The sequence below is a fragment of the Hippopotamus amphibius genome, chromosome 2, assembly GCF_030028045.1.
Source record: "Hippopotamus amphibius kiboko isolate mHipAmp2 chromosome 2, mHipAmp2.hap2, whole genome shotgun sequence".
Taxonomy (NCBI): domain Eukaryota; kingdom Metazoa; phylum Chordata; class Mammalia; order Artiodactyla; family Hippopotamidae; genus Hippopotamus; species Hippopotamus amphibius.
Genome location: NC_080187.1, coordinates 217,643,757 through 217,665,770, shown reverse-complemented (window position 1 = coordinate 217,665,770; position 22,014 = coordinate 217,643,757). Strand labels below are relative to the sequence as shown.

The 22,014-nt window shown below is 47.2% G+C and overlaps 1 protein-coding gene across 1 annotated transcript; it reads right to left on the bottom strand.

The window, feature by feature from the left end:
• Positions 1–667: 667 nt before the first annotated feature.
• On the bottom strand, positions 668–21,087 carry CHRNA3 (cholinergic receptor nicotinic alpha 3 subunit). Its single transcript, XM_057724663.1, has 6 exons — positions 20,937–21,087; positions 19,176–19,315; positions 19,018–19,062; positions 17,766–17,875; positions 9,427–10,438; positions 668–2,755 (listed from the first exon to the last, which is right to left on the bottom strand). Exons 1-6 carry the CDS (start codon positions 21,019–21,021, stop codon positions 2,627–2,629), a joined length of 1,521 nt encoding a protein of 506 aa, XP_057580646.1. The 5' UTR covers positions 21,022–21,087; the 3' UTR covers positions 668–2,626.
• Between the last annotated feature and the right edge of the window lie 927 nt (positions 21,088–22,014).

Here is a 22,014-nt window from a genome sequence, read left to right as displayed (position 1 = left end):
TCTTAGAAGTCTCCACAACTAAGTGAATCCCATCATAAGAACATGTCTGTGGATACTACTAAATTGTTCTGTGAGAAAACCATCTTCTACGATTAAAGATGGTATTCTAATTATGTATAAGAACATATGTTATGTTACCTGTGATGTTTCAATTTTCTCTCTTTCATTCCAACAACCACAGTACTAGAATATTAGAGTTGCAAGGGCCTTTAGATGTAATCTGGTCTTAGCCTACTATACTTATTCAGTACAGTATCAAGTATCGCAGGTAGACAAGTTAAAATTTCTTCTCTAAATGTCCCTGAGTCAGCTATGACCAGGAAGAAAATACTGATAGAAATCCTGCATACGCTTTAGAACTCTTAGCTCTTGAGAGAAAAAATGCCTTATTTATAGTAACAGGTCTAAGTTCAAGTCAACACTCTTTGCAAGGCAGAGGGGATCGTGTGTAATTTGCATTTTATTGTAGGCAGGTGTTTAATGGTATTTAATGAGTGAAAGTCTCACTCCATGAGTTTAAATTGCCTGCTGGCTGTCATAGCGTGTATATATACATCCCCCATTCCTCTCATATCTCCACTACTCATGTAAAAAATCTACATGTAAATATATTTTATAGAAGTCTTCTTTTGGCTTATTGAAACACGAGTCACGGTGGGTTGCAATTTTGTCGGCTTTATTTTCGCGTAGGAAAAACATCAAACTGACTACTGAGAAGATTAAAAGGGTCTCTGTGAATCATCATCTCTTCCCAGTGGTTATTAAGATTCAGAAGTGGAGCATGGGATATTCTGTCCTTCATAATTTGTCTAAAGCAATGGCTCTCAGCCAGGGGCAGTTTTGCCCTGGGGGACATTTTTGGTTGTCACAGCTGGCAAGGGATAGGGTTATGTTATTGGCATCTCGTGGGTAGGGGCCAGGCTGCTGCTAAAGATTCTGCAAGGTACAGGACAGACCCCACCCCCCCAACATGGAATTATCCAGCCCAAAATGTTACTAGTGCTAAGGTTGAGAAACCCTGTTCCAAAGGTTCATTAACCATGAATGTGTGACTAGGTATAATTTCTCATAGTATAATAATCTAGAATGATGCAAGATTAATAATTGAGGCCATCTACAATGAGGGTATGGTCCTTAGACTCTTAAAAAACAGTAAAAAAAAAAGTGCATGGTAAGAAGTGATAATAGTGAGGTCTTGCTGAAATAATATAAACTTCAAGGAGATTATGAGCTAGATAAAAAAACCATTGGGAAATCTATTGTGATACTGAACCAAAAGATTTTTTGCATTTCTGAACAGCATGTTTTTTTTTAATCCAATTATGCCTTGACCACTTTAAAAAAAAAACCAGTTTTCATATTTAGTCCATTTTTACATGGTCCCTAGCACAGCATGCTACTTATTACTGTAGAAGAATTATATTTTGACATTTCTTTACCTTACCCAAAAGGCTGGTTAAATGTTCATTTAGCTATAATACTCTTGACATTTTTTTTGCATGAATCTTTTTTTTTTTTTTTTTTTACAAAAGTCAAGACAACTGGATAATAAGTAAACCTTGAAATGCCAAAAGCAAAGCCAGTAGGAAGTGATGATAGGAAGCTCTATTAAGAAAGAGCTTAAATGTAGGACCTAAAACAATAAAACTCTTAGAAGAAAACAGGACAAATGCTTTATGACACTGGATTTGGCAATGATTTCTTGAATATGACACAAAAAGCAGAGGTAATGAAAGAAAAAGCAGACAGATTGGACTTCATGAAAATTTTAAAAGTTTGTGCATCAAAAGACACTATCAACAGTAAAAAAGCAACCCACAGAATGGGAGAGAATATTTGCAAGTCATTAATCTGATAGAGGATTAACATGTAGAATATATGGAGAACTCCTAAAACTTAAGAATAAAAAAAAACCCTTGTATATTATCAGTGGGAATGTAAAATGGAATATCCATGGTGGAAAACAGTATGGCACTTCCTCAAAAAATTTAAAATAGAATTACCATATGATCAAGCAATTCCACTTCTGAGTATATCCCCAAAAGAAGTGAAAGCAAGATATCGAAGAGAGTACACCCATGTTCATAGCAGCATCGTCCACAACAGCTAAAACATGGGAGCAACCCAAGTGTCCATCAGCAGATGAATGGATAAGCAAAACGTATATACTTACAATTGAATGTTATTCAGCCTTAAAAAGTAAGGAAATTCTGCAATATGCTACAACATGGATGAACCTCAGGGACATTCTGGGAAGTGAAACAGGCCAGTCACAAAAAAAGACACACACTGTATGATTCTACTTATAAGAGATACTTAGAGTAGTCAAAATCATAAAGACAGAGTATAATGATGGTTGCTGGGGGGAGAGGGGAATGGGGAGTTATTGTTTAACAGATCCAAAGTTTTAGTTTTACAAGATGAAGAGTTATGGGGATGGATGGTGGTGATGGTTACACAACAATGTGAATATATTTAATACCACTGAACGCTGCACTTAAACATGGTTGAGATGATAAATTTTATGCTAAGTGTATTTTACCACAATAAAAAATAAAATTTTTAAAAGTGGGCCCCCTTCCCCAACACACATAAGTAACCTCATAGGTAACACACAGTTTAGTGCTTATGCATCATCCCTGGTCATCAAAGGTTGCAGAAACAATCCTGCTGTCCCTAAAATACACACCAGGATGAAAACCCACAGAAAAATACGATCAATCACCATGGCAACATACTTCCAATCATCTTGAATCTGAAAGACAAAAACAAAAATCATGAAAGAGGAGAAAATAAAGCAGGAAGGAAAAGGCAAAGTGAACACATTTCAATATTGATTATTTAATAAATGTGTTTCAGTAGAAGCTGCCAACATGCAAGAAACTTTTTTTTTCTAATCGATGTAGTCTGAAGAAATCTACCATTCTCAAGTTTCTCTTTGTGCACTAGAGAGACAGGAATAAAATATCTGTCATATTAAATCTGTTTTATTTTATTTCATTTTTGGCTGCGTTGGGTCCTCGCTGCTGCACACGGCCTTTCTCTAGCTGTGGTGAGTGGGGGCTCCTCTGTCGCAGTGAGCGGACTTCTCATTGTGGTGGCTCCCCTGCAAGAGCACGGGCTCTAGGCACACGGGCTTCAGTAGTTGTGGCAAGTAGGCTCAACAGTTGTGGCTTACAGGCTCTAGAGTGCAGGCTCCGTAGTTGTGGCGCACAGGCTTAGTTGCTCTGTGGCATGTGGGAATCTTCCCGGCCCAGGGATCGAACCCATGTCCCCTGCATCGGCATGCAGATTCTTACCCACTGCGCCACCAGGGAAGCCCTAAATGTGTTTTAAATCAGAAATTTATTAACATGTATATAACCCATTTTTATCCCCATATTGAATTCCAATTTATAAAGTTAGTTAAAACCAGTTACTTGATTTACACCTCTGTAGGAGGAGGCTGGGCCTTTGTTAGAATAGCTAATACAATCCAACGTCATTTACCGTTATTTCAAAGTACTAGCTCTTCTCCAGTTTTAGATACTAATTTCCTTTTAACATCTGTTTCAAAAATGAAATAAGAAAAAAAAATGAAATAAGCACATCAGGGCAAACCCATCATCCCTCTCTCTCCCACCACCCCCCCCACCACAATGCCCAGCTGGCCAACCACCATCTTCAATTATAAGGCTAAAGTATCATGGACTTCTGTATAGTTATAGAACAGACTGAAAATCAGAAATAATTGCTGACAAAGTAAAGGATGGAAGAAAGAACAAGACTAATTGTAGATAATACAGTTTCAATTTAGGCTTGAAATAGAAAGAATTGTACATTAATTATACTCCTAGACAACTCAGAAAGCAAGGAAACCATAATTGGATTGAGAAAAAGAGAACCCATGAATCAACTGATTTTTAAGAAATAATCACATAATAAAGAGGCAGCATGTGATTTAGTAATTTAATTAAGTGCACTGAAATGGGGCTGGGAGACAAGGATTTTTTTTTACCATTATGAGCTTGAGCAAATGTGTCCTCTCGATGACACTGAGAAGTCAATGGATTAGAACTATAATGCTCTATCTGCCACAAGGTACTTTATTTGAATTCCTAAGACTTTGGTTTGTAAAAGCTTCTAATATACAATAGACTCTGTGATTCCTACCGACCCCTGTACTGGCTAAACCGCCTAAGGCTCTAGGAGGCAGTGGGGTGGAAAAACCAAGACTTGTTATAATCCCAGCCCTGCTCCTTTCTAGCATGAGAATCTGGGTAAATTATGTGACCCCCCTTAGCCTCAATTTCCTCACTGGTAAATCGGGGATAAGAACAGTACCTACTTCAGAGAGTTGTTACGAGGATTAAATGAAATACGTGCTTGGCACAGGGTCTTTAATGAATAATACCTACTGATATTAATGCTGCTTTTAAAAATGACCATTAACCAAGTATGAATCTCCCTCTGACAACATTTCACATGGTTTAGCCTGGTGAAGAAAGAGGGGACTCGGGTCTTACACATGAACACAAATAGTGCTGCAGATACAGCTGGGTGCAAATTAATTTTATGTCTAACTCTGGGTCTTTAAGGCACAGTGATATTGGCCATTCTCTGGAAACTTTGGCATTAATGCTACATGAACAGGTAAGGTGAGTGTTAGGCAGAATGGAGAACTAGCTCCCTCTCCCAGCCCAACCCTGGAGATGTCCCAGAACCAAGCGGGGACTGTGCCTTAAAGGCTGTCAGAAACTTGGCCAGGTGTGGCCTGCTGAGTGTAAGCGTGGAGTTGGAGGAGGAGGGTCTCGGTGGAGGGAAGGACTGGGGAGAGCTTGGCTGTGCTCTTTTCTCCCCCAACCCTGTGCCTCTTTCCAGCCTGCCATTCCCAGTCCAGAGATGCAGGCGGGGCCACCTGTCGGCAAAGTAGAGCCTGGCTGAGGGGAAGAGCAGAGCAGAGAAGGTGCCCACTGACTGGTGGGGCCCGAGGCTTCCCTCCTCGCTCCCCACATCCAAGAAGAACAATTGTAGTTGAGTGAAAGAGACATGGAGGAGATCTTGAGGGACAAAGTCACCTGGAGAGAAGCGCCCCTGAAGGGGGGGGTCTAGCCCAGTCTGTGGCCATGTGGGTCCTCTGCCTCGGGAAGCCTAGATTTGGGCCCCTCCCTTAAAAGCAGTTCAGGAAGGATGGCTGGCCATCCCTAGAAAAAGTGAGTTTACAGGCCCCCAACAGACAAACAGGTATCTGAAAGAAAATTCATGGAACACATAGGTTAAGGATGTAAACAAAACATGATATGCTCAGAGGCAGGAGAGGATATTGGAAACATGAATTTAGGAAGAAGCAGTGTTACAGAAGAACCAAGTGGAAATACGAGTATGAACAATAGGCAGGTTGCAATAAAGAGCTCAAGAGCTGGGATGACTGGCGGGGTTAACTGTAGCCCTGGAAAGAAACAGAGAGGAGAGTAAGAACATCTCCTGGGGCAGTGAAGTCAAAGAAAAGCTGGGAGATGGAGAGGCTGGCAGCAGAGGTGTCCAGTCTGTACAGCAGCAGTTCAGGGAAAGAGAAAAGAAGGATGAGGAGGAGATCTTTATAGAAACAACCTTGATTTCCCCAGAGTTAAAGAAAGAGGAAAAACCTCAGAATGAAATAGCTCCTAGGAATGCCAAACAGAATAGGAGAGACCCACACCGACACACTGTGTTTGCTGCTTTCTCTACAAATAGAAAATTCTAATAGCTTCCAGATAGAATTGATTACTTGCAAAGGAATAACATTCAGGTTAACTTAAAACCTTTCAGAAATGACACTGAGTTAAAAAGGCCACGGAGTATTATTTTTTAAGTATTTAAGGAAAAGAGCTTCAACACTAGAATTCTGTATCCAGCTAAACTCTCACTTAAAGGTGAGGGCACAGTGCATTTTTAAGCCTACAGGCCCCAGAGCGTTTACCCATAAACACTCTTGAGAAGGCGTGCCAACACAAAGAAATCCAGGAGGACACCACAGACGTATGTGAGGGGTAAGTGAGTGATTTAGTGAAGTTGACTGTAGACTGAAAAAAAAAAGGAAGGTCAAAAACCAAAAACATATATTTATAAAAATTCACAGCTAAAGGTCTAGTAATATCTGTGTGGAAGGTCAGAGGGGACAGACATTGGGGTGGGGGCCAAGATACAGATATTGAAAAACAAAAGACTGATATGGAAAAGAGAACTTGAGCATGGGTTTAAATCAGTTAGTAAGAACTAGCAGAAGAATAAAAATAGAGCACATGGCTTTCAACCAGCAAAAAAAGATTCAAATTATCTAATGCACAGCAAAAACTGAAGCAAAAAAAGTAAATGGAAAACATGAAATAAGATGGCCAAAATTTAACCCTCACAAAACCGTCACTGCAACACGTGTAAATAAATCACTGATCAAAAGTCAGACTCTGGTTGGAATGAATGAAATAACAGACAGACAGACATATAGATATATAGATATATCTCTCTATCAAACAAAACAACCAAACAAAACAAGCTGTCTCAGGATGATTAGCTCCGAAGATCACGGCTGTGATCTGTGCACACGTCCAAGGCCTCAAAAGCAACTCACACAGTGGAACCAACTTCGAATGATCAGCCGTCAGAACTGTCAACAGAGTATGAACATGAGACCACAAGCTCCCTAACTAGTCTTCTAACTTGTAACCTAATCCTGGCCCTAACTCTGAATTTAGGGTATTAACCCCCTCACAAGTGGGAGTGACCAATACAACGTGAAAGGAGAACAGCCAAGGCAGGTGACATGGTGACACTCCTGTCCCTTTGGAACCTGGTGTGTCTAGGGACAGTCATGAGAGGGCTCTGGGAGAACTGAGCCTGTTCAGTCCAAGTTCCTAGGAGCCCAGGACAGTTAACACCAGCCAAGTTGGAGCCAGGGAATTAGGAAATTAAAATCTCTCTAGAAAACGATGTAAACAGCAGCATCAGTCACACAGTGAGAGAGAGAAGTCAGACAGCCCGACTCCTCAGAGCACTGAGTAGGCATCTTTACTCTAACGTTTGCCACCCTTTAATAAACAGGTTGCAGTTCCCTGGCCTGTGGTCCAGATTTCTGCTTCTTTGGAAAAAACAACGGGACCACATTGCCCTGTGGTCACAGATGCCCAGAGGTGAGCAGTGGCTGCCCCTTGAGATGAACCCCATGCCCTTAGCTGTGGCCGCATTCAGGCTATTTCACTCATTTGCCTTCCTGGCATTTCAGCTGTGACTTCCCTTTCAGCAAGGTTTTTTTAAAGATGTCTGCTTCCATCGCACGTCTTGTGGAAACGCGAATGCTAACCAAAACCCTCGTGAAACTCTTAACACCTTGTATGGTGCCTCGTAAATAATTTTTGGAAGAAAGATGGTTTCTCATAGCCTGACAAAGACAATGGGTACTTAGATCTCACTCTTTAGTAAATTATCACTGAAAAGTGATTATTTTAAAAGTGGGTAAAGAAAGGGTAGGGAATATGTGCAAAAGTATTAGTGTTGGACAAATGAGACTTTCACTAATCATGTACTTAATGTCCAACAACTGCTTCAGGGACATCCCAGGCGGTCCAGTGGTTAACACTTCGGCTTCCACCGCAGGGGGTGCCGGTTCGATCCCCGGTCTCGGGGGAGCTAAGGTCCCACGTGCCTAGTGGCCAAAAAACCAAAACATAAAACAGAAGCAATGTTGTAACGAATTTAACAAAGACTTAAAAACCAAAACGAAACCCAACTGCTCCAACTGAATTTAGAGCAGGGCCCGACTTTGGGGCGAAATTTCTGGCATCAGCGGGAGGTTTTGCATTGTTCCAGTCACAAGACGGGCTCAGAGTTGCTCAGAGGGGTGGGGTGCAGAGATGGGGCCGCTGTTGCTCTCTCCCGCCTGTCTCATCGACTTCAATATGCCATTCACAGCTGAATAAAAGAAGCTGCAGACATTCCCTACCAACATCAATTACCTACCGTGCATTAGGAGCTGAAATTATCTGGTAATTAGCTCTTTGCCAATAAGCAACTTAAGGCAGAGCCAGTTAATTTTAAAGCAGAGCTTCTTAAAAAAATTATTGAACGTGATTCTGGTGACCTTGGGGGTACCCAGAGTGGGAACAGGCAAACACATAAGTGCAAAGCTTCCCCATTACTGACACCTATCACTAGTTCTAGCGTAAGATTTTTGGAGGAAATAGAAGTTCACGCAATTAAAAAAACATGGGCAGGAGTGTGAATAGATATTTCACAAAAGAAGATATCCAAATGGCCAATAAGCATATGAAAAAGAGCCCTAATCATTACTCAACAGGGACATGCTAATTAAAACAGCAAGAGATGCCACTCCACCCCAGTTGGCGAGGACATGCAGCAGCTGGGACTATAAAACATTGCCAGGGGTGTGTGTCAATTGGTGCAAACCCTTTGGAAACCTGACAGTATCCACTAAAGTGAAAAATACATCTCTCCGATGATCCAGCAATTCCACCCCTAGGTATGTATCCAGGAGAAAAGAATGTATGTATTCATCAAAAGATATGTATAACTTTTGAACTTGGTGTACCCCCCAAAAAATAATAAATAAATAAAATTAAAAAAAAAAGATATGTATAACTTTATAGCAGCTTTATTCATAGAGCCCCAAACTGGAAAAAAACAAATGTCCGACAACTGTAGAATGAATAAACAGAAGGTGGTGGTGTCATATTGTAGAATCTTACACACCAATAACGAACCAAAAGGATAAACCTCAGACATTTTGGACATTTTGTTGAATGAAAGAAGTCAGATATGAAAGAGTTTATACTATGTGATTCCACTTACATGAAGTTCAAGAATAGGTAAAACTAATCAATGTAAAAAAGGTTGGGGTCAGTGGTTACTGAGGCAGGAAAGGGAGGTAGTGACTGGGGAGGGCATGAGGGAACTGTCTGGGGCACTGGGAATGTTCTATATCTTTGCCTAGCTCGAGGTTACATGGGTGTAAACATAATGTAAAAATTCACTGAGCTCTACACTTAAGATGCATGTACTTTATGTAAATTACTCTTTAAGGGGGGTGGGAGACACAATTAGTAAAGTTTAAAATGTCAGCTCAGCTGATCAATACCCCTCATGCCCTCTTCCAGCCTACCTCCTAATCCACTCTCTTAGCATCAGGTGTTCTAATGGCCCAGACTGCTGGCAACCCAGCAGCTAAATGCAGGGCACCACACACTCACAACCTTTATCATCCCATTTTACAGAAGACAGGCTCACAGAGGTTACATATCCAAGCATACGTAACTGGGAAATGAAGGATCTGGTCTGAACAGGCCACTGACACCAGAGTCTAATTCCTTAACCCTACCCTAAGCCTTGCCCACAAGGAGCCAATAAAATGTTTGTTGAATGAATGAATGACCAATGTAATAACAGACATATCCTTACCTCTTTGGCTTCATTTTGTGCTTTCATATTTTCAGCAATATACTTGACACTTTGGATGGCTTCTTTGATTTCTGGTGACAGAGCGGAGAGGGACAGCACGGCGTCGACAGATTCAGAACTGGAGCTTCTCGTGAGGTTGGCACTGAAATTTGAGATTTTTACCCTGCGGTGGTGGCAGTAGCCACACAGCCCATCCTGGCAGGGGGAGCCTTCCTTGCAGCCCTTGGACTCTATGCGGCTGAAGCAATTCAGGTTTGAGAGCTCAGCGCTGTAGAAGGGTCTTGGCCTCTGAGTGTTACCCTCGTTGCTTGCTGGCCTGGTCATGAACATGACCCTGGGAAGCAAGTTCAAGAATATGGTCTTCACCCACGTGGGCATTGTGTGCGTGGTCGGGGTCCTGTAGTGCACATTGAGCACGAAGACGGTGATGACGATGGACAAGGTTACAAAAATCATGGTGAACAGGAGGTACTCGCCAATTAGGGGGATCACCAGCGAGGTGGACGGGATGGTCTCGGTGATCACCAGGAGGAACACAGTCAAGGAGAGGAGGACCGAGATGCAGAGGGTCACCTTCTCGCCGCAGTCGGAGGGCAGGTAGAAGACAAGCACTGTCAGGAAGGAGATGAGCAGGCAGGGGATGATGAGGTTGATGGTGTAGAACAGGGGCAGGCGCCGGATGTACAGTGAGTATGTGATATCCGGGTAGATCTCCTCGCAGCAGTTGTACTTGATGTCGTGCTTGTAGCCGGGGGCTTTGATGATGGCCCACTCGCCGCTCTCCCAGTAGTCCTTGAGGTTCATGGAGGAGCCGATCAGGACCAGGTCGATTTTGGCCTTGTCGTAGGACCAGGAACCGAACTTCATGGTGCAGTTCTGGTAATCAAACGGGAAGTAGGTCACATCGATTTTGCAAGAGCTCTTAAAGATGGCCGGGGGGATCCAAGTCACCTCCCCCGTGTACTTGAGCAAAGCTTTGGTCTTGTCATCCACCTGGAAATCCCCAACAGCACTGCAAAGACAAAGAGGAGATGAGTGGCACCTAGGTCATCACCACATGGTCATCTAGTGCAGCTTCTCACACTGCCAGCAGGTAAACGGCAAGTAATGATTTGTAAAACTGCAAAATATGAGAGCTCAAAGTGCTGTAGAAGGTCTTGCAGGTCACCTTCCCATTTACCAATGGGGATACTGAGGCCCAGGACCCTCCAACCCCCAACAATCTGACATACTGGTTCATGCCACACCATACAGCTCCCAACTGGATATTTACTGAGACACTCCCAAATGCCAGGGATTTTCTTCTTTAATTAAAGAAATAAATTAATGAAATTGCTTCTCTGGAGGCAGGTGTTTAGGTGATCTTCGGGGATATTTGCCACTCGATGTCCCTATGCTTTGGCCCTTGTAATGCCTCCTCATTCTGTCTCCATTGAGCACCCAATGTGCGTACACACCTGTATGTAAAACCAGACTGTGGACCTGGAAGGGGCTGCAGAGACCACCGTGGGAGCCCACTCCCATTATACTGAGCCCTGTTAGATGGGTCTGTTATCAGGCCCAATCTCTAGACCCTGGTTCTCCCATTCACCACACTCCCCATTCTTCACTGTACTGTTTTAGAATGCATAATCGTGTTTTCTGATTCCTTGTCTTTCAAATCCAGCAGGACAGGTTCCTTTGCCTTCTGTATCCCTATCCTTCCCCATTTTCTCCCCATGTCCCTTCTCCCTTTCATAGCTTACATGCACCCTGACTTCCTTTCTATGCAGAGATATACATTATTCTTAGAATTGCTGGGGACTTCCCTGGTGGCACAGTGGTTAAGAATCTGCCTGCCGATGCAGGGGAAATGGGTTTGAACCCTGGTCCAGGAAGATCCCACATGCCGCAGAGCAACTAAGACTGTGTACCACAACTACTGAGCCTGCACTCTAGAGCCCTCGAGCCACAGCTACTGAGCCCACGTGCTGCAACTACTGAATCCCGTGCGCCTAGAGCCCACGCTCTGCAACAAAAGAAGCCACCACACTGAGAAGCCCGTGCACCACAATGAAGAGTAGCCCCCACTTGCCGCAACTAGAGAAAGCCTGCACACAACAACGAAGACCCAACACAGCCAAGAAATAAATAAAATTAACTTTAAAAAAAAAAAAGAATTGTTTGTGCAGTGGAAGATTTGCTGATGAGCAGCTCAACACCCTGTCCAGTCTTGCATCTGAGAGGGAAGCCAGCTGGTTCTCAGGACAATGGCCTTGCCCAGTGAAGGCTCTTGACATTTCCCTGGGTCAGCCCCGTTGATTTCTTAGACTTCTGTATTTGAAGGCATTCATGTCCTTCTAAAGGGAACAACTGCCATACCCTTTCGCCCAAAGAGCTGAAAAAAAATGACAAACCGAAACATTCAGGGGTATCCTGTCTGGTTGTTACTGGACAGCACCGTGTGAAGACAGAAGGGGGTGTGTCCGGGCCTGTCTCCTTGCTGGTCTTTGGCCTTCCCACCCTTACATGAGTCTATCTAGAGGGACAGTCATTACACGTGAAGACTTGATGTCGGATCCACTACCTGCCTTTACTCCAGCCGGCTGGGTTGTCCTAAAGGTGCTCTCTGCTGCATGTGTATGTTCTTAGCCCCACTTTACTCCTACGGGGCCCTCAGTTCCCCACAAGAAGATGAATCGTGGCTCCAGGAGGAAAGGAGGCGTATGAGAAGTGGGGTGAGGACTCTGTGGACTTGACCATGTTGGGCACCGAGGAGCCCTGGGAGGCTGGCCTATACTACGCAGAGGGCTGAGAGGACCCCTGGGAAGGCAGATGCCTCCACAACAACTTTCCTTAGGGCATGCTGGGTCAACAGAATGGACCTTCAGAGCCCAGGGTCTAGTCCAGGGCAAATGATGGCCCACTGGCCTGCCCCCTATTTCTGTACATAATTTTTTTTTTTTGGCTGCACCACGCAGCGTGTGGGATCTTCGTTCCCCGACCAGGGATCGAACCCGTGCCCCCTGCCGTGGAAGCGTGGAGTCCTAACCACTGGGACCACCAGGGAAGTGCCTGTAAATACATTTTTATTGGAGCACACACCCACGCCCATTTGTGGTCTACTGCCTGCAGCTACTTTTGAGCTACAAGGGCAGGGCTGAGTAGCTGTGCCAGAGACTGTGAGGCCCACGAAGCCTTACTTACTATTGATACCTGGCCCTTCACAGAAAAGCTTCATGATCCCTGCTCTAGTCTCATCCCCTCATTTTACTGAAGAGGAAACTGAAGGTCCGAGAGCAGGACTCGCTAGCTCAGGGTCCCACAGAGAGTTTGTGGCAGAGCCTTGACCCGTCCGAACTTGAGTCCTCAGCTGTAGTGCCCCAAAGGCCAGACCCCAGAGATCAGCTTCCCTCGGTTGCTGGTGCGCATGTCTGCTCTTTTCCAGGGATCCTGGTCATGGTGGCTGCTGCCCACGGGACCCTCCGGCTGGGTCTGCCCAGACCAGGAAGCTTGCTTGCTGACAGTGGCCGCAGCCTAGCTCTGCCACCAGGAGACCGAAGAGGAAGACCTCGCTGGGGACCAGGGTCTGGCACAGCCCCGGCCACGCAGAGGGCACTCGGTAAGTACTAGTTGACTGAATGAAGGACCAAAAAATAAATGAAGATCTCACCCCACCACCACCACCCTCCGGGTACCCAAGAGATGGCTGGCAGCAAGTATCAGCAGTGGGGGGAAAGGTCTGAGCCAGTGTGTTGCTGAACCACGTGAGCTGATTAAAAAAAGAAAACGCAGGGCGGGGGCACATGACGCATTAATAGAAGGAAAGAGTAAGAGCTTAAGTGGGGCGAGGGTGGTGAGCCGGATGAGAAAGATCATGATGGCAGCCGTTCCTGTCATCTCTCCAAATTTCCTCCGAAAAAGAGGGCAATGAGACAGCAAAAGAAAAACCCCACTGCCCACACGGTCAACAAAATTCGCTTACGTGGAACTCCAGGAACCTCAGATGTGAGAGTGTGGGGTCGGACCACCACCACCAGCGGGACCTGTGCAGGATTTGGGTGGGGTTAGCTGCTGTGGAGGTGGCCGAGGGAAGGGGAAGGGGAGTTCTCCTGTCCTGAGAGCCCCGGGCAGAAATCACTAAGGACTATCCGCCCCTCAAAAAAGAGGACCCCACTCTGCCCTGCAGCCTCAGCAAGGGGAGCAGTGACACACAGAGGACACCGCAGGTTCCAGTTTGGGAGAGAGGACAAAAAGACGGGCCCACGCAGGTCTGCAGAGGAGTCCAGGCAGGTGTGGGCTCTCGATCTCAGAAATACGACCCCCCTACCGCCCCTAAACCTGCCTTCCAGAAGGACAGAGACCCATCCAGAAAAAAGCGGCAAAGGGTAGGATCCAAATTGAACAGGGCGAGAAACTGGGGGTGAGAAAAGAAGAAGATGGTTCAGAAACTAGAGAAGTAGATTTTCTGGAAGTGGCAGCTCTCAGGCTGTGGAGGTGGCTACACAGAGCATTTTAATGCTTCAAGGGAACTCCCAGGCAGGAGACACAAGAGACCCACCCTTAGCCACTCCCATCCCCTCTGGGAACCTGTCCTGAAAGTACGGCAGAGGCCATCTATTTAAACAAGAGCAACAAAAAAGGATTAGACTGAACCCCATATTAACATACTGTAAGAAAAATATGAAAATTACTTGAATAACACAGAAGCAGATAAGTGCCTGCCACAAAACTATAGCCACAGAGCAGACGAAACTGATCATCTGATGTTACAAATTAAGCTAAAAGAGCAATCTTTAGAAACTCTGAAAGAGCAGCATGGATTAGAAATAAAGCTAAGAATCTGGGTAAGCCACAGGAGGGTGAGTAAAGAACTGACAGACCTTAGCAAAGAACAGGGAAAAGAAATTTAAAAAATCACTTTAGGGACTTCTCTGGTGGTCCAGGGGTTAAGAATCCGCCTCCCAATGCAAGGGATGCAGGTTCGATCCCTGGTTGGGGAACTAAGATCCCACATGCCGTGGGGCAATGAAGCTCTCGCTCCCCAGCTACTGAGCCCACGCATTCTGGAACCTGCACACCACAACTAGAGAAGCCCACGCACCACAACTAGAGAAGCCCACATGCCCCAATGAAGAGCCCGTGTGCTGCAACTAAGACGCAATGCAGCCAAATAAATAAATAATCATTTTAGAAATAAAGACTAAACTAGAACATAGCAACAAGCAGACACCATGGGAAGTGTAGTGATGGAAATAAAGAGCAGAAAGAAGAAAAAACATTTTTTTTTTAATAAATTTATTTATTTTATTTATTTATTGGCTGCGTTGGGTCTTCGTTGCTGCACACAGGCTTTGTCTAGTTGCGGTGAGTGGGGGCTACTCTTCATTGTGGTGCGCAGGCTCCTCATTGTAGTGGCTTCTCTCGTTGTGGAGCACGGGCCCTAGGCACGTGGGCTTCAATAGTTGTGGCACATGGGCCCAGTAGTTGTGGCTCATGGGCTCTAGAGCACAGGCTCAATAGTTGTGGCGCACGGGCTTAGTTGCTCCGTGGCATGTGGAATCTTCCCAGGGCAGAGCTCAAACCCATGTCCCCTGCATTGGCAGGCAGATTCTTTACCACTGCGCCACCTAGGAAGTCCGAAAAAACATTCTTCAAAATGGAAAACAAAGAAAAATAATTTGAGAGAAAATAATATAGAGAGAATATAGGTAAAGAAGTTCAACTATATGTGAAAATGGAGTTCCTGGAGAGATAAAGCAATAGAGCAGAACAAATCTTAAAACTCTAATTCAGGACTTCCCTGGTGGTGCAGTAGTTAAAAATCTGCCTGCCAATGCAGGGAATATGGGTTCGATCCCTGGTCCAGGAAGATTCCACATGCCGCGGAGCAGCTAAGCCTGTGCGCCACAACTACTGAGCCTGTGCTCTAGAGCCTACGAGTCACAACTATTGAGCCCACATGCCACAACTACTGAAGCCCGTGCACCTAGAGCCCGTGCTCTGCTACAGGAGAAGCCACTGCAATGAGAAACCCACGCACCACAACAAAGAGTAGCCCCTGCTCGCTGCAACTAGATTAAGGTGCACGCAGCAACAAAGACCAAATGCAGCCAATAAATAAATAATTAAAAAAAAACCTCTAATTCACAAAAAATTTACTGGAATAAAATAAAGCTTATTATGTATATGGTACATATACATAGAGTAAAACAACTAGATTTGAAAGATAAAGGATAAAATATCTTTGGGTTACCCAAGAAAAAGAGTAAGCCCTTTGTAAACAAGCTGACTATGCATCCCAATTCGTCCAGGACGGTTCTGGTTTACACCTGTGGTCCTGGCACACTTATTAATAGAGTCCCCTTTCTCTCCCCAAAGTTATCAGATTTTACGAGAGAAAGACAAGTAGATTGGTGATAGTTTGTGACAGCAACACTTCATACCAGAACATGAGTCAGCATTTTTAAGATTTTCAGGGAAGTTAAATATGAGCCAAGGATTTTATATGAGCAAAATGGCCTAAAAGTATCACCTAAAAAGGCCACAATGAATTATGGACTTGTGAGAACTTAGGGTGTATTGTGTCCATGAACACTCTCTAGAGAAAGAACTTCAAAAAACAAAAACTCATAGGAGGAACTGCCATAAGAATGTAAGAGGTGTTTCTAGTGTGTTGAAAAGAAACTCTCACCAGAGGTTGAGAGAAATTGAAGTTTTAGTTAGGAGAGAGGAGCTGGCTGATTTTTTCTAAATCTCATTTTCAGCTTCAGAGTCCAAGGAAATTCCTTATGACATCTGCTCCTCTCCACATCCGATTTGAAGCTTTTCACTGCGTCTCTCGGTATTGTTAAAAGCAGGCATCCCTAAAGTGCCCCAGCTGTTCACCCAAGATTGCCAGCAAGAAAACAGCTATGAAATTCAAATCATAAGATTAAAATCTGGGCCCACTCTTTTTTTTTTAAGCAGAATTATCTCAATAGAAATGTAACTTGTAATTGGAAGTGAAATATACCAAACATTAAGTCAGAAGTTTCCTAAGGAAAATGTAACTCTTTAGGTCAGCAAAACCCAAATCCGTAGATGCCCTCCCTTCAACCCTGTGCCTGAAGGATAGTGCACTTCATAGGTAGGGCTCTTTAGCTGAGGACAGGACCTGCAGCAAACACCACTGATGATGCGGACTTTGCTGCTTGCTCGTCTTGGGCCCGCTTTCTTAATTCTGGCGTAGCAAAAAATCTCACTACCCTGCTCAGCTCCCTAAGAGCCTTTGGACCAGATTTCTAGGATGCCTCACATTCTGCAAACCAGTTAATTTATCTCCTGTCCCAGTTCTTTAAAGACCAGTTTATAAGTTGCATGAAAAAAACGTATTTATGAATGCTATGTTTTCTTGGGAAAGCAGTAAACAAAACATGGACCACCTTTGGAGTGGTTAAAGAAAACCTTCTTTTCGCCCATGACTAGAAAGTGGGATTCAGCCAAAAATGTAGCTTCTCTAGTCCCAATACTAATAGTAAAACATGTTAATTTGTACTAATACAGCATACAAACCTAAACACAGCGTGCTTTAAAATCAGATTAGACTAATTCTAATACGAAGTGTTTTGCTAAAAACTGATCAGTGGTTTTTTAAGACATTATAACTCCAGAGATAAAGCACAGTTGCAAAATTGAAGTTTATCAGTATCTGGAGAACAAACTAGTACATACTGTAAAATGTCAATTAAAATTATATTTGCCTAATAACAGAGGTTCAGTGTGGGAGGTGTCAGGTTTGTATGGGCTTAGGAAAGAGAGGCAGGTTTCGGTGGTACCATGATGGACAGATTCAGACCAGCAGAGGCAGAACTTTTGAAAGAGAGAGGCAAGGCTTCCTGCAGCTGGTGGGCACACGTGCACATTCAGCGTCAGGCAGGGGCAGGGAGCGTTCGTCAGGTGAGGAGAAGAATGAAGCTTTCCTGTAGCCTAACATGGGGCAGAGCTGGGACCTGATCTTCAGGGAGGGTCAGGTCCCACCTTGGTGACAGATGCCCACTCCCGTGTATTTCCTTCCTTGTCCTTCCTCCAGTCTCTAATTGTATATTCGGATACTGTAACTCATGCCTGTCTTCCCCGGTGTCTGGTAAACTCCTAGAGGCTGGGGGCGGGGGGCACGGGGGGCGGTTATCTGTTTTGTGCCACTGTATCTCCAGCACCTGGCATATAGCAGATGCTCAATAAATACCTGCAGAATCAATCAAATGAATGAAGCCCTCTCGGAAAAGGTCTCAGGAAGGCTAGGCTGTAAAGCACAGCAGGCCGAGGACCCAGGTCCAGGCTGACAGCCCTGAGAGGGTGGGGGCCACCCAGCACCTTACTTGTTATACAGCACAATGTCTGGCTTCCAGATCTTCTGCGCAGGGACACGCATGAACTCTGCCCCATCGTAGTCGGAGGGGTTCCACTTCAGCTTGTAGTCATTCCAGATCTGGGGGGAGGAGGCAGCAGAAGGACCAGCATGGTTCTACTCCTTTTGACACCACCCATCTTGGTGACCTCCCCAGCTCTGCTGCACATCCCAGAGCCGCCTCGGTGATGCAGACCACACTGGCCCAATTCCTCATGTGGGTGCTCGTGGGGAGACAGCACTGGGCTGAGTGTGCAGGCTGCCTCCTGGCTGCTGGCAGCCGCTTCCTCCGTGGATGGGGCAAGCCTAGTCCCCATCAATCACTTAGGACCACTAGGGCTTTCTCCAGGCACTTCCAGTGCCAGGTCCGAGTCCCTGCCTTAAGCTCCTGCTGTTTACATTCCTGAAATGGCTCAGACATGCCATTAAGCCCCCATAACAGGGCGCTAAGGACACACAGAACCCTCTTCCATCTCCAGGTTAAGCAGGGTTGGCCTCTGAAGGGTCTGGGGAAGGAGCCATGATCCCACCAGGGCCCAGGAAGTGTTTGGGTGTAGAGGCTGGGAGAGCTGAGTCCTGAGCACCTGAGGGGAGAGACATGTGGCTGTGGCCAGAGGGAACGTGTACCACAGAGCGCTGAGTGGGCACCGTGCCCATCCGGCTTTCCAGCCTCCCGGGAATGAAGGCTGCGTGAGTCGAGCGGCCAGCTGGCTGGGCTGGTGGAAGGGTCACCCTTAGGCCAGTGAGTTATCGGTCCATGTCTGCACAAAGCCTCCTGGGGGAGGACATGTGGAAGCCGATGTCTTTGGTCCCAATCTGAACAGGAAAACCCAGAACCCCTGCTCTCACCCTCCCAACAACAACAACAGCAAAGGATTCTGACTTAAGGATGAGTTTTTAGCAAGAGAAAGGGGAAGAGGTACCACCCCAGTGGGGGCAGGGCTCCGGGCCTGGGTCCGCCCCATTTTGTGTGAGCATGGAGGTCTCTCTTTCCAGGATGCAGTCTACAGTCTGTGACTTGAGTCGCTGGGCCCTGAAATCCTTCCAGAGGCGTGTAGAGCACTGCATGTGACCCCTAAGCCCAGGAAGAGACAGACCAGCCAGTCAGAGGACCCCAATCTGGGTCCACCCGAGGGAAGTTGGGGCTTTGGCCCTTAATTCACGAACAGCAAATAAAGAAGTTACCACCAGGGGGCAGCAGTGTTCAGGGTCTGGTCACTTACTTGCTTGAGCCACAGGTTGGTCTCCATGATCTGGTTTACCTCATCCTAGAAACAGAGATTAAGTTAGATGGTGAATTACAAAAACAAGGCTGGTTATGGGAAAGGCTATTCCAGAAGCTCTATGCCCCATGGCCACAGCTTGTGGCTCGGACACTCACCACCTTCACCAGCTGAGACATGGACACCTCAAACTGGATGATGACGGGGTCAGACACATTGGCCACTGGCCGGATGATCTCATTGTAATCTTCAAATAGCCGCTCAAACAGACGATGCTCGGCGTCGGAGGCGTTGGCCGCTGAGGGAAGTAGCTCCATCAGATCCTGGGGAAGTCATCACTTTCCCCCTCACCAGGGACACCACCCACCTTCAGCCTCCTCTCCACCTGCTGGGGGTACTCTCTGGAACTCCAGACTTTCTGACTAGTCCTTCAAGTTACAGACTGGGAGACTGAAGCCCAAGAGAGAGGGATTCCGTCAGGTCACACACATTCAGTAACACAATGGTTACAAGCCTGGGCTCTGAATTTGGATAGATCTGGTACAAACCCTGATAGACTGCTTGTGAGCTGTGTGAGCTTAGGCAAGTGGCTTAACCTCTCTAAACTTCATTTTATTCACTTGTGAAAGATTATAAATGTATCCACCTCGTAGTGTTGTTATGTGTGAAGTGCTTAGCTTAATGCAGGCATATTGTAAGAGCTCGAGAACCATCCTTACCATCTTTGTTACTGCAGGGCATGGGTGTCATACAATGCAATCTGCCTGGGTACAGCCACAATGGAGAGATGACCAGTCCACTCCCAGGGTAGGGGCACCCCAGAGGGAGACTGTGGCCCAGGACTAGGGCCCTCCTTCTTCCCACCCAGGACCCTGTAGGGGTTAAGCCACCAACCCTCTTAGAAGCAGGTGCCTATATGGCTCCTATGATCTCAGAGTGTGACCCATAGTTTCTGCTAATGCTGTCTTCACATCCTGATCAAAGACCCTTCCCTCTCTGAAACCCTTGGGGACCCTCTTTGTTTATAAACCACACCCCAGGCATCTAGAGTCTGCTGTCTGTTGCTTCTCACAGATCTGGGGAAAATCTGGGGAGGGGATGAGGGGAATAATTGGTAAAATCCAACCCAACTTCTCCAGGGATTTTGACTGCCGACCCCCGTGCCAAATAAAGAAGGGGCCACATTCAGGAGCTCCGTGGGGAGTGTTCAGCGCTCTGAGTAGTGGGGACCTCAGCACCGGGGGCGGGGGACAGGAACAGCGCTCTGAGTGCACGGTCACAACGTGGTCTCCCAACCCACTACCCGCCCAGCTGCAGGGATCGCCTGCCGCCCTGCCAAATGCCTCGCCCCTTGGTATCTACCACCCTTTCCAGGACGCTCAGAAGGCTTTCTGGCGGCGCTCAGGGTCGGCTTCTCCCTAACAGGCTCCTGCTAGAGACCAGACAGAAGGCGGGCAGGTGCCAGCAGCGCGGAGAAGCGAGGACAAGGAGGCGAGGCTAGCGCCCCTAAACGAAACCCCTCTGCCCCAGGTGGCCTTGGTCAAGTCTTTAGCCCTCTCTGGCCTCAGTTCCCCCATCTATTTGTAAAACGAGGAGGTGGGCGGGATGCAGACAGTGGAACCCGCAGCTGAGCAGGACGATGGGCAGGGCCGGGACTCGAATCTGTAACCCCGGGCTGGGGAAGGAAGGGTCCCCGTGCGGGCCCTCCACGCGCCTCCTGACAGCGCCCCAATGATGGAGGAGCTAAGGGAGAAACGTGCACCCCCTCCCCCGTAACTCGCCACTGGGCCGGAGCCAGTCCACGCGGCATCCGGGTCCCCAGCCACGGCGCCCTTCTCCCCAGCTCCTCGCGCGGCGCTCGGGGCCGCATTCCGGGCGGGGCGCCCGTCCCTCCGGTCCCCCTCGCCTCGCGCCCGTACCTGGCAGCAGCGGCAGCAGCAGCAGCAGCAGCGCCCGGAGCGGCCAGAGCTTCGCGACGTGGGTGCCGCGCGGGTGGGCGCCCATGGCTGGTCGGCCCGCGGGCCAGAGGCTCCGCGCGGACGGGACGGGCGGCGTCGGGCGGACGGCAGGCCGAGCAGAGCCGCACGGTCGGGAGCAGAGCCGCACGGTCGGGAGCAGCGCCGCACGGTGGGCAGCCGGCGGGGCAGTCGCGGAGACAGCCTCGCGCCGCCGGGCTCCCGGCGCTGCCCGCCCACTCGGAGCGGGACCAGGGCGCGGCGCGCGGAGCCCCGGCTGCCCCGGCCCCACCCACAGTCCCGGGCGCCGCCCCGCCCGCCGCCGAGCGCTTTCCGAGCCTCTCCCGGGGAGAGAGGTGCGCTCGCGCCAGAAAGGAGGGATGCGCGAGCCCTGTGGTGCGCGGCGCTGGGCGGTCTCGTCCCTCCCTCTGTGGTCCATGCAGCCCACGGACGGCTCGGCGCCGGGCCAATCGGAGAAGGTGCTTGCAGACCGCGGGGAAGAATAGGCGCCGAATCTCTGTCCCTGGCTTCCTGGGTGAGTGCGAGTCTCCCCTATCCCCGGGCTTAGGGCCCACCGGGCTGGACCACGGTCGCCGGTCTGCTTGTAAGGTTCTAACACAGTCTCAGGACGAGGACTCAAGATTTTGACACTATTAAGTAGTTGTTAAATATTTTAGGCGTGATAATGGTATTTGTGTTTTTAAGAGTCCTGGTGATTTACCACGAGGGGGAGGGTTGGAGTCAGTCTAAACAATATTGGCCTTTGTGTTGGTAATTGTTGAGGCCAGATGAGAAGCACCTGGAGGTTTGTTAGCCCATAGAATCTGTTTGCAATGTCTCTTGATAAAAAGTAAAACGAAAGAAATAAAATTAAAAATAAGTCTTGGAGATGGAGCCATCAAGAGAGAGCACTGCACTTCTTGGCCCCTAAGCCCTGCAGAACCTCCTCTGCCCACTCAACCGTCTGCACCCCAGGGTCCTCCAGGATGTTCTGTGAGGGAACAAACCATCCTGTGGCCCCTTGGCTTCTCCCACCACCTAC

What these genes read in the sequence shown, in the direction of transcription:
- CHRNA3 (XM_057724663.1), bottom strand. Translation starts at nt 21,021, where the DNA reads ATGGGCGCCCACCCGCGCGGCACCCACGTCGCGAAGCTCTGGCCGCTC. An exon ending in TGTCTCAGCTGGTGAAGGTG is followed by an intron (nt 19,063 to 19,175) that starts GTGAGTGTCCGA and finishes CTCTGTTTCTAG; the next exon opens with GATGAGGTAAACCAGATCAT. An exon ending in GACATTGTGCTGTATAACAA is followed by an intron (nt 10,439 to 17,765) that starts GTAAGGTGCTGG and finishes TTGTCTTTGCAG; the next exon opens with TGCTGTTGGGGATTTCCAGG.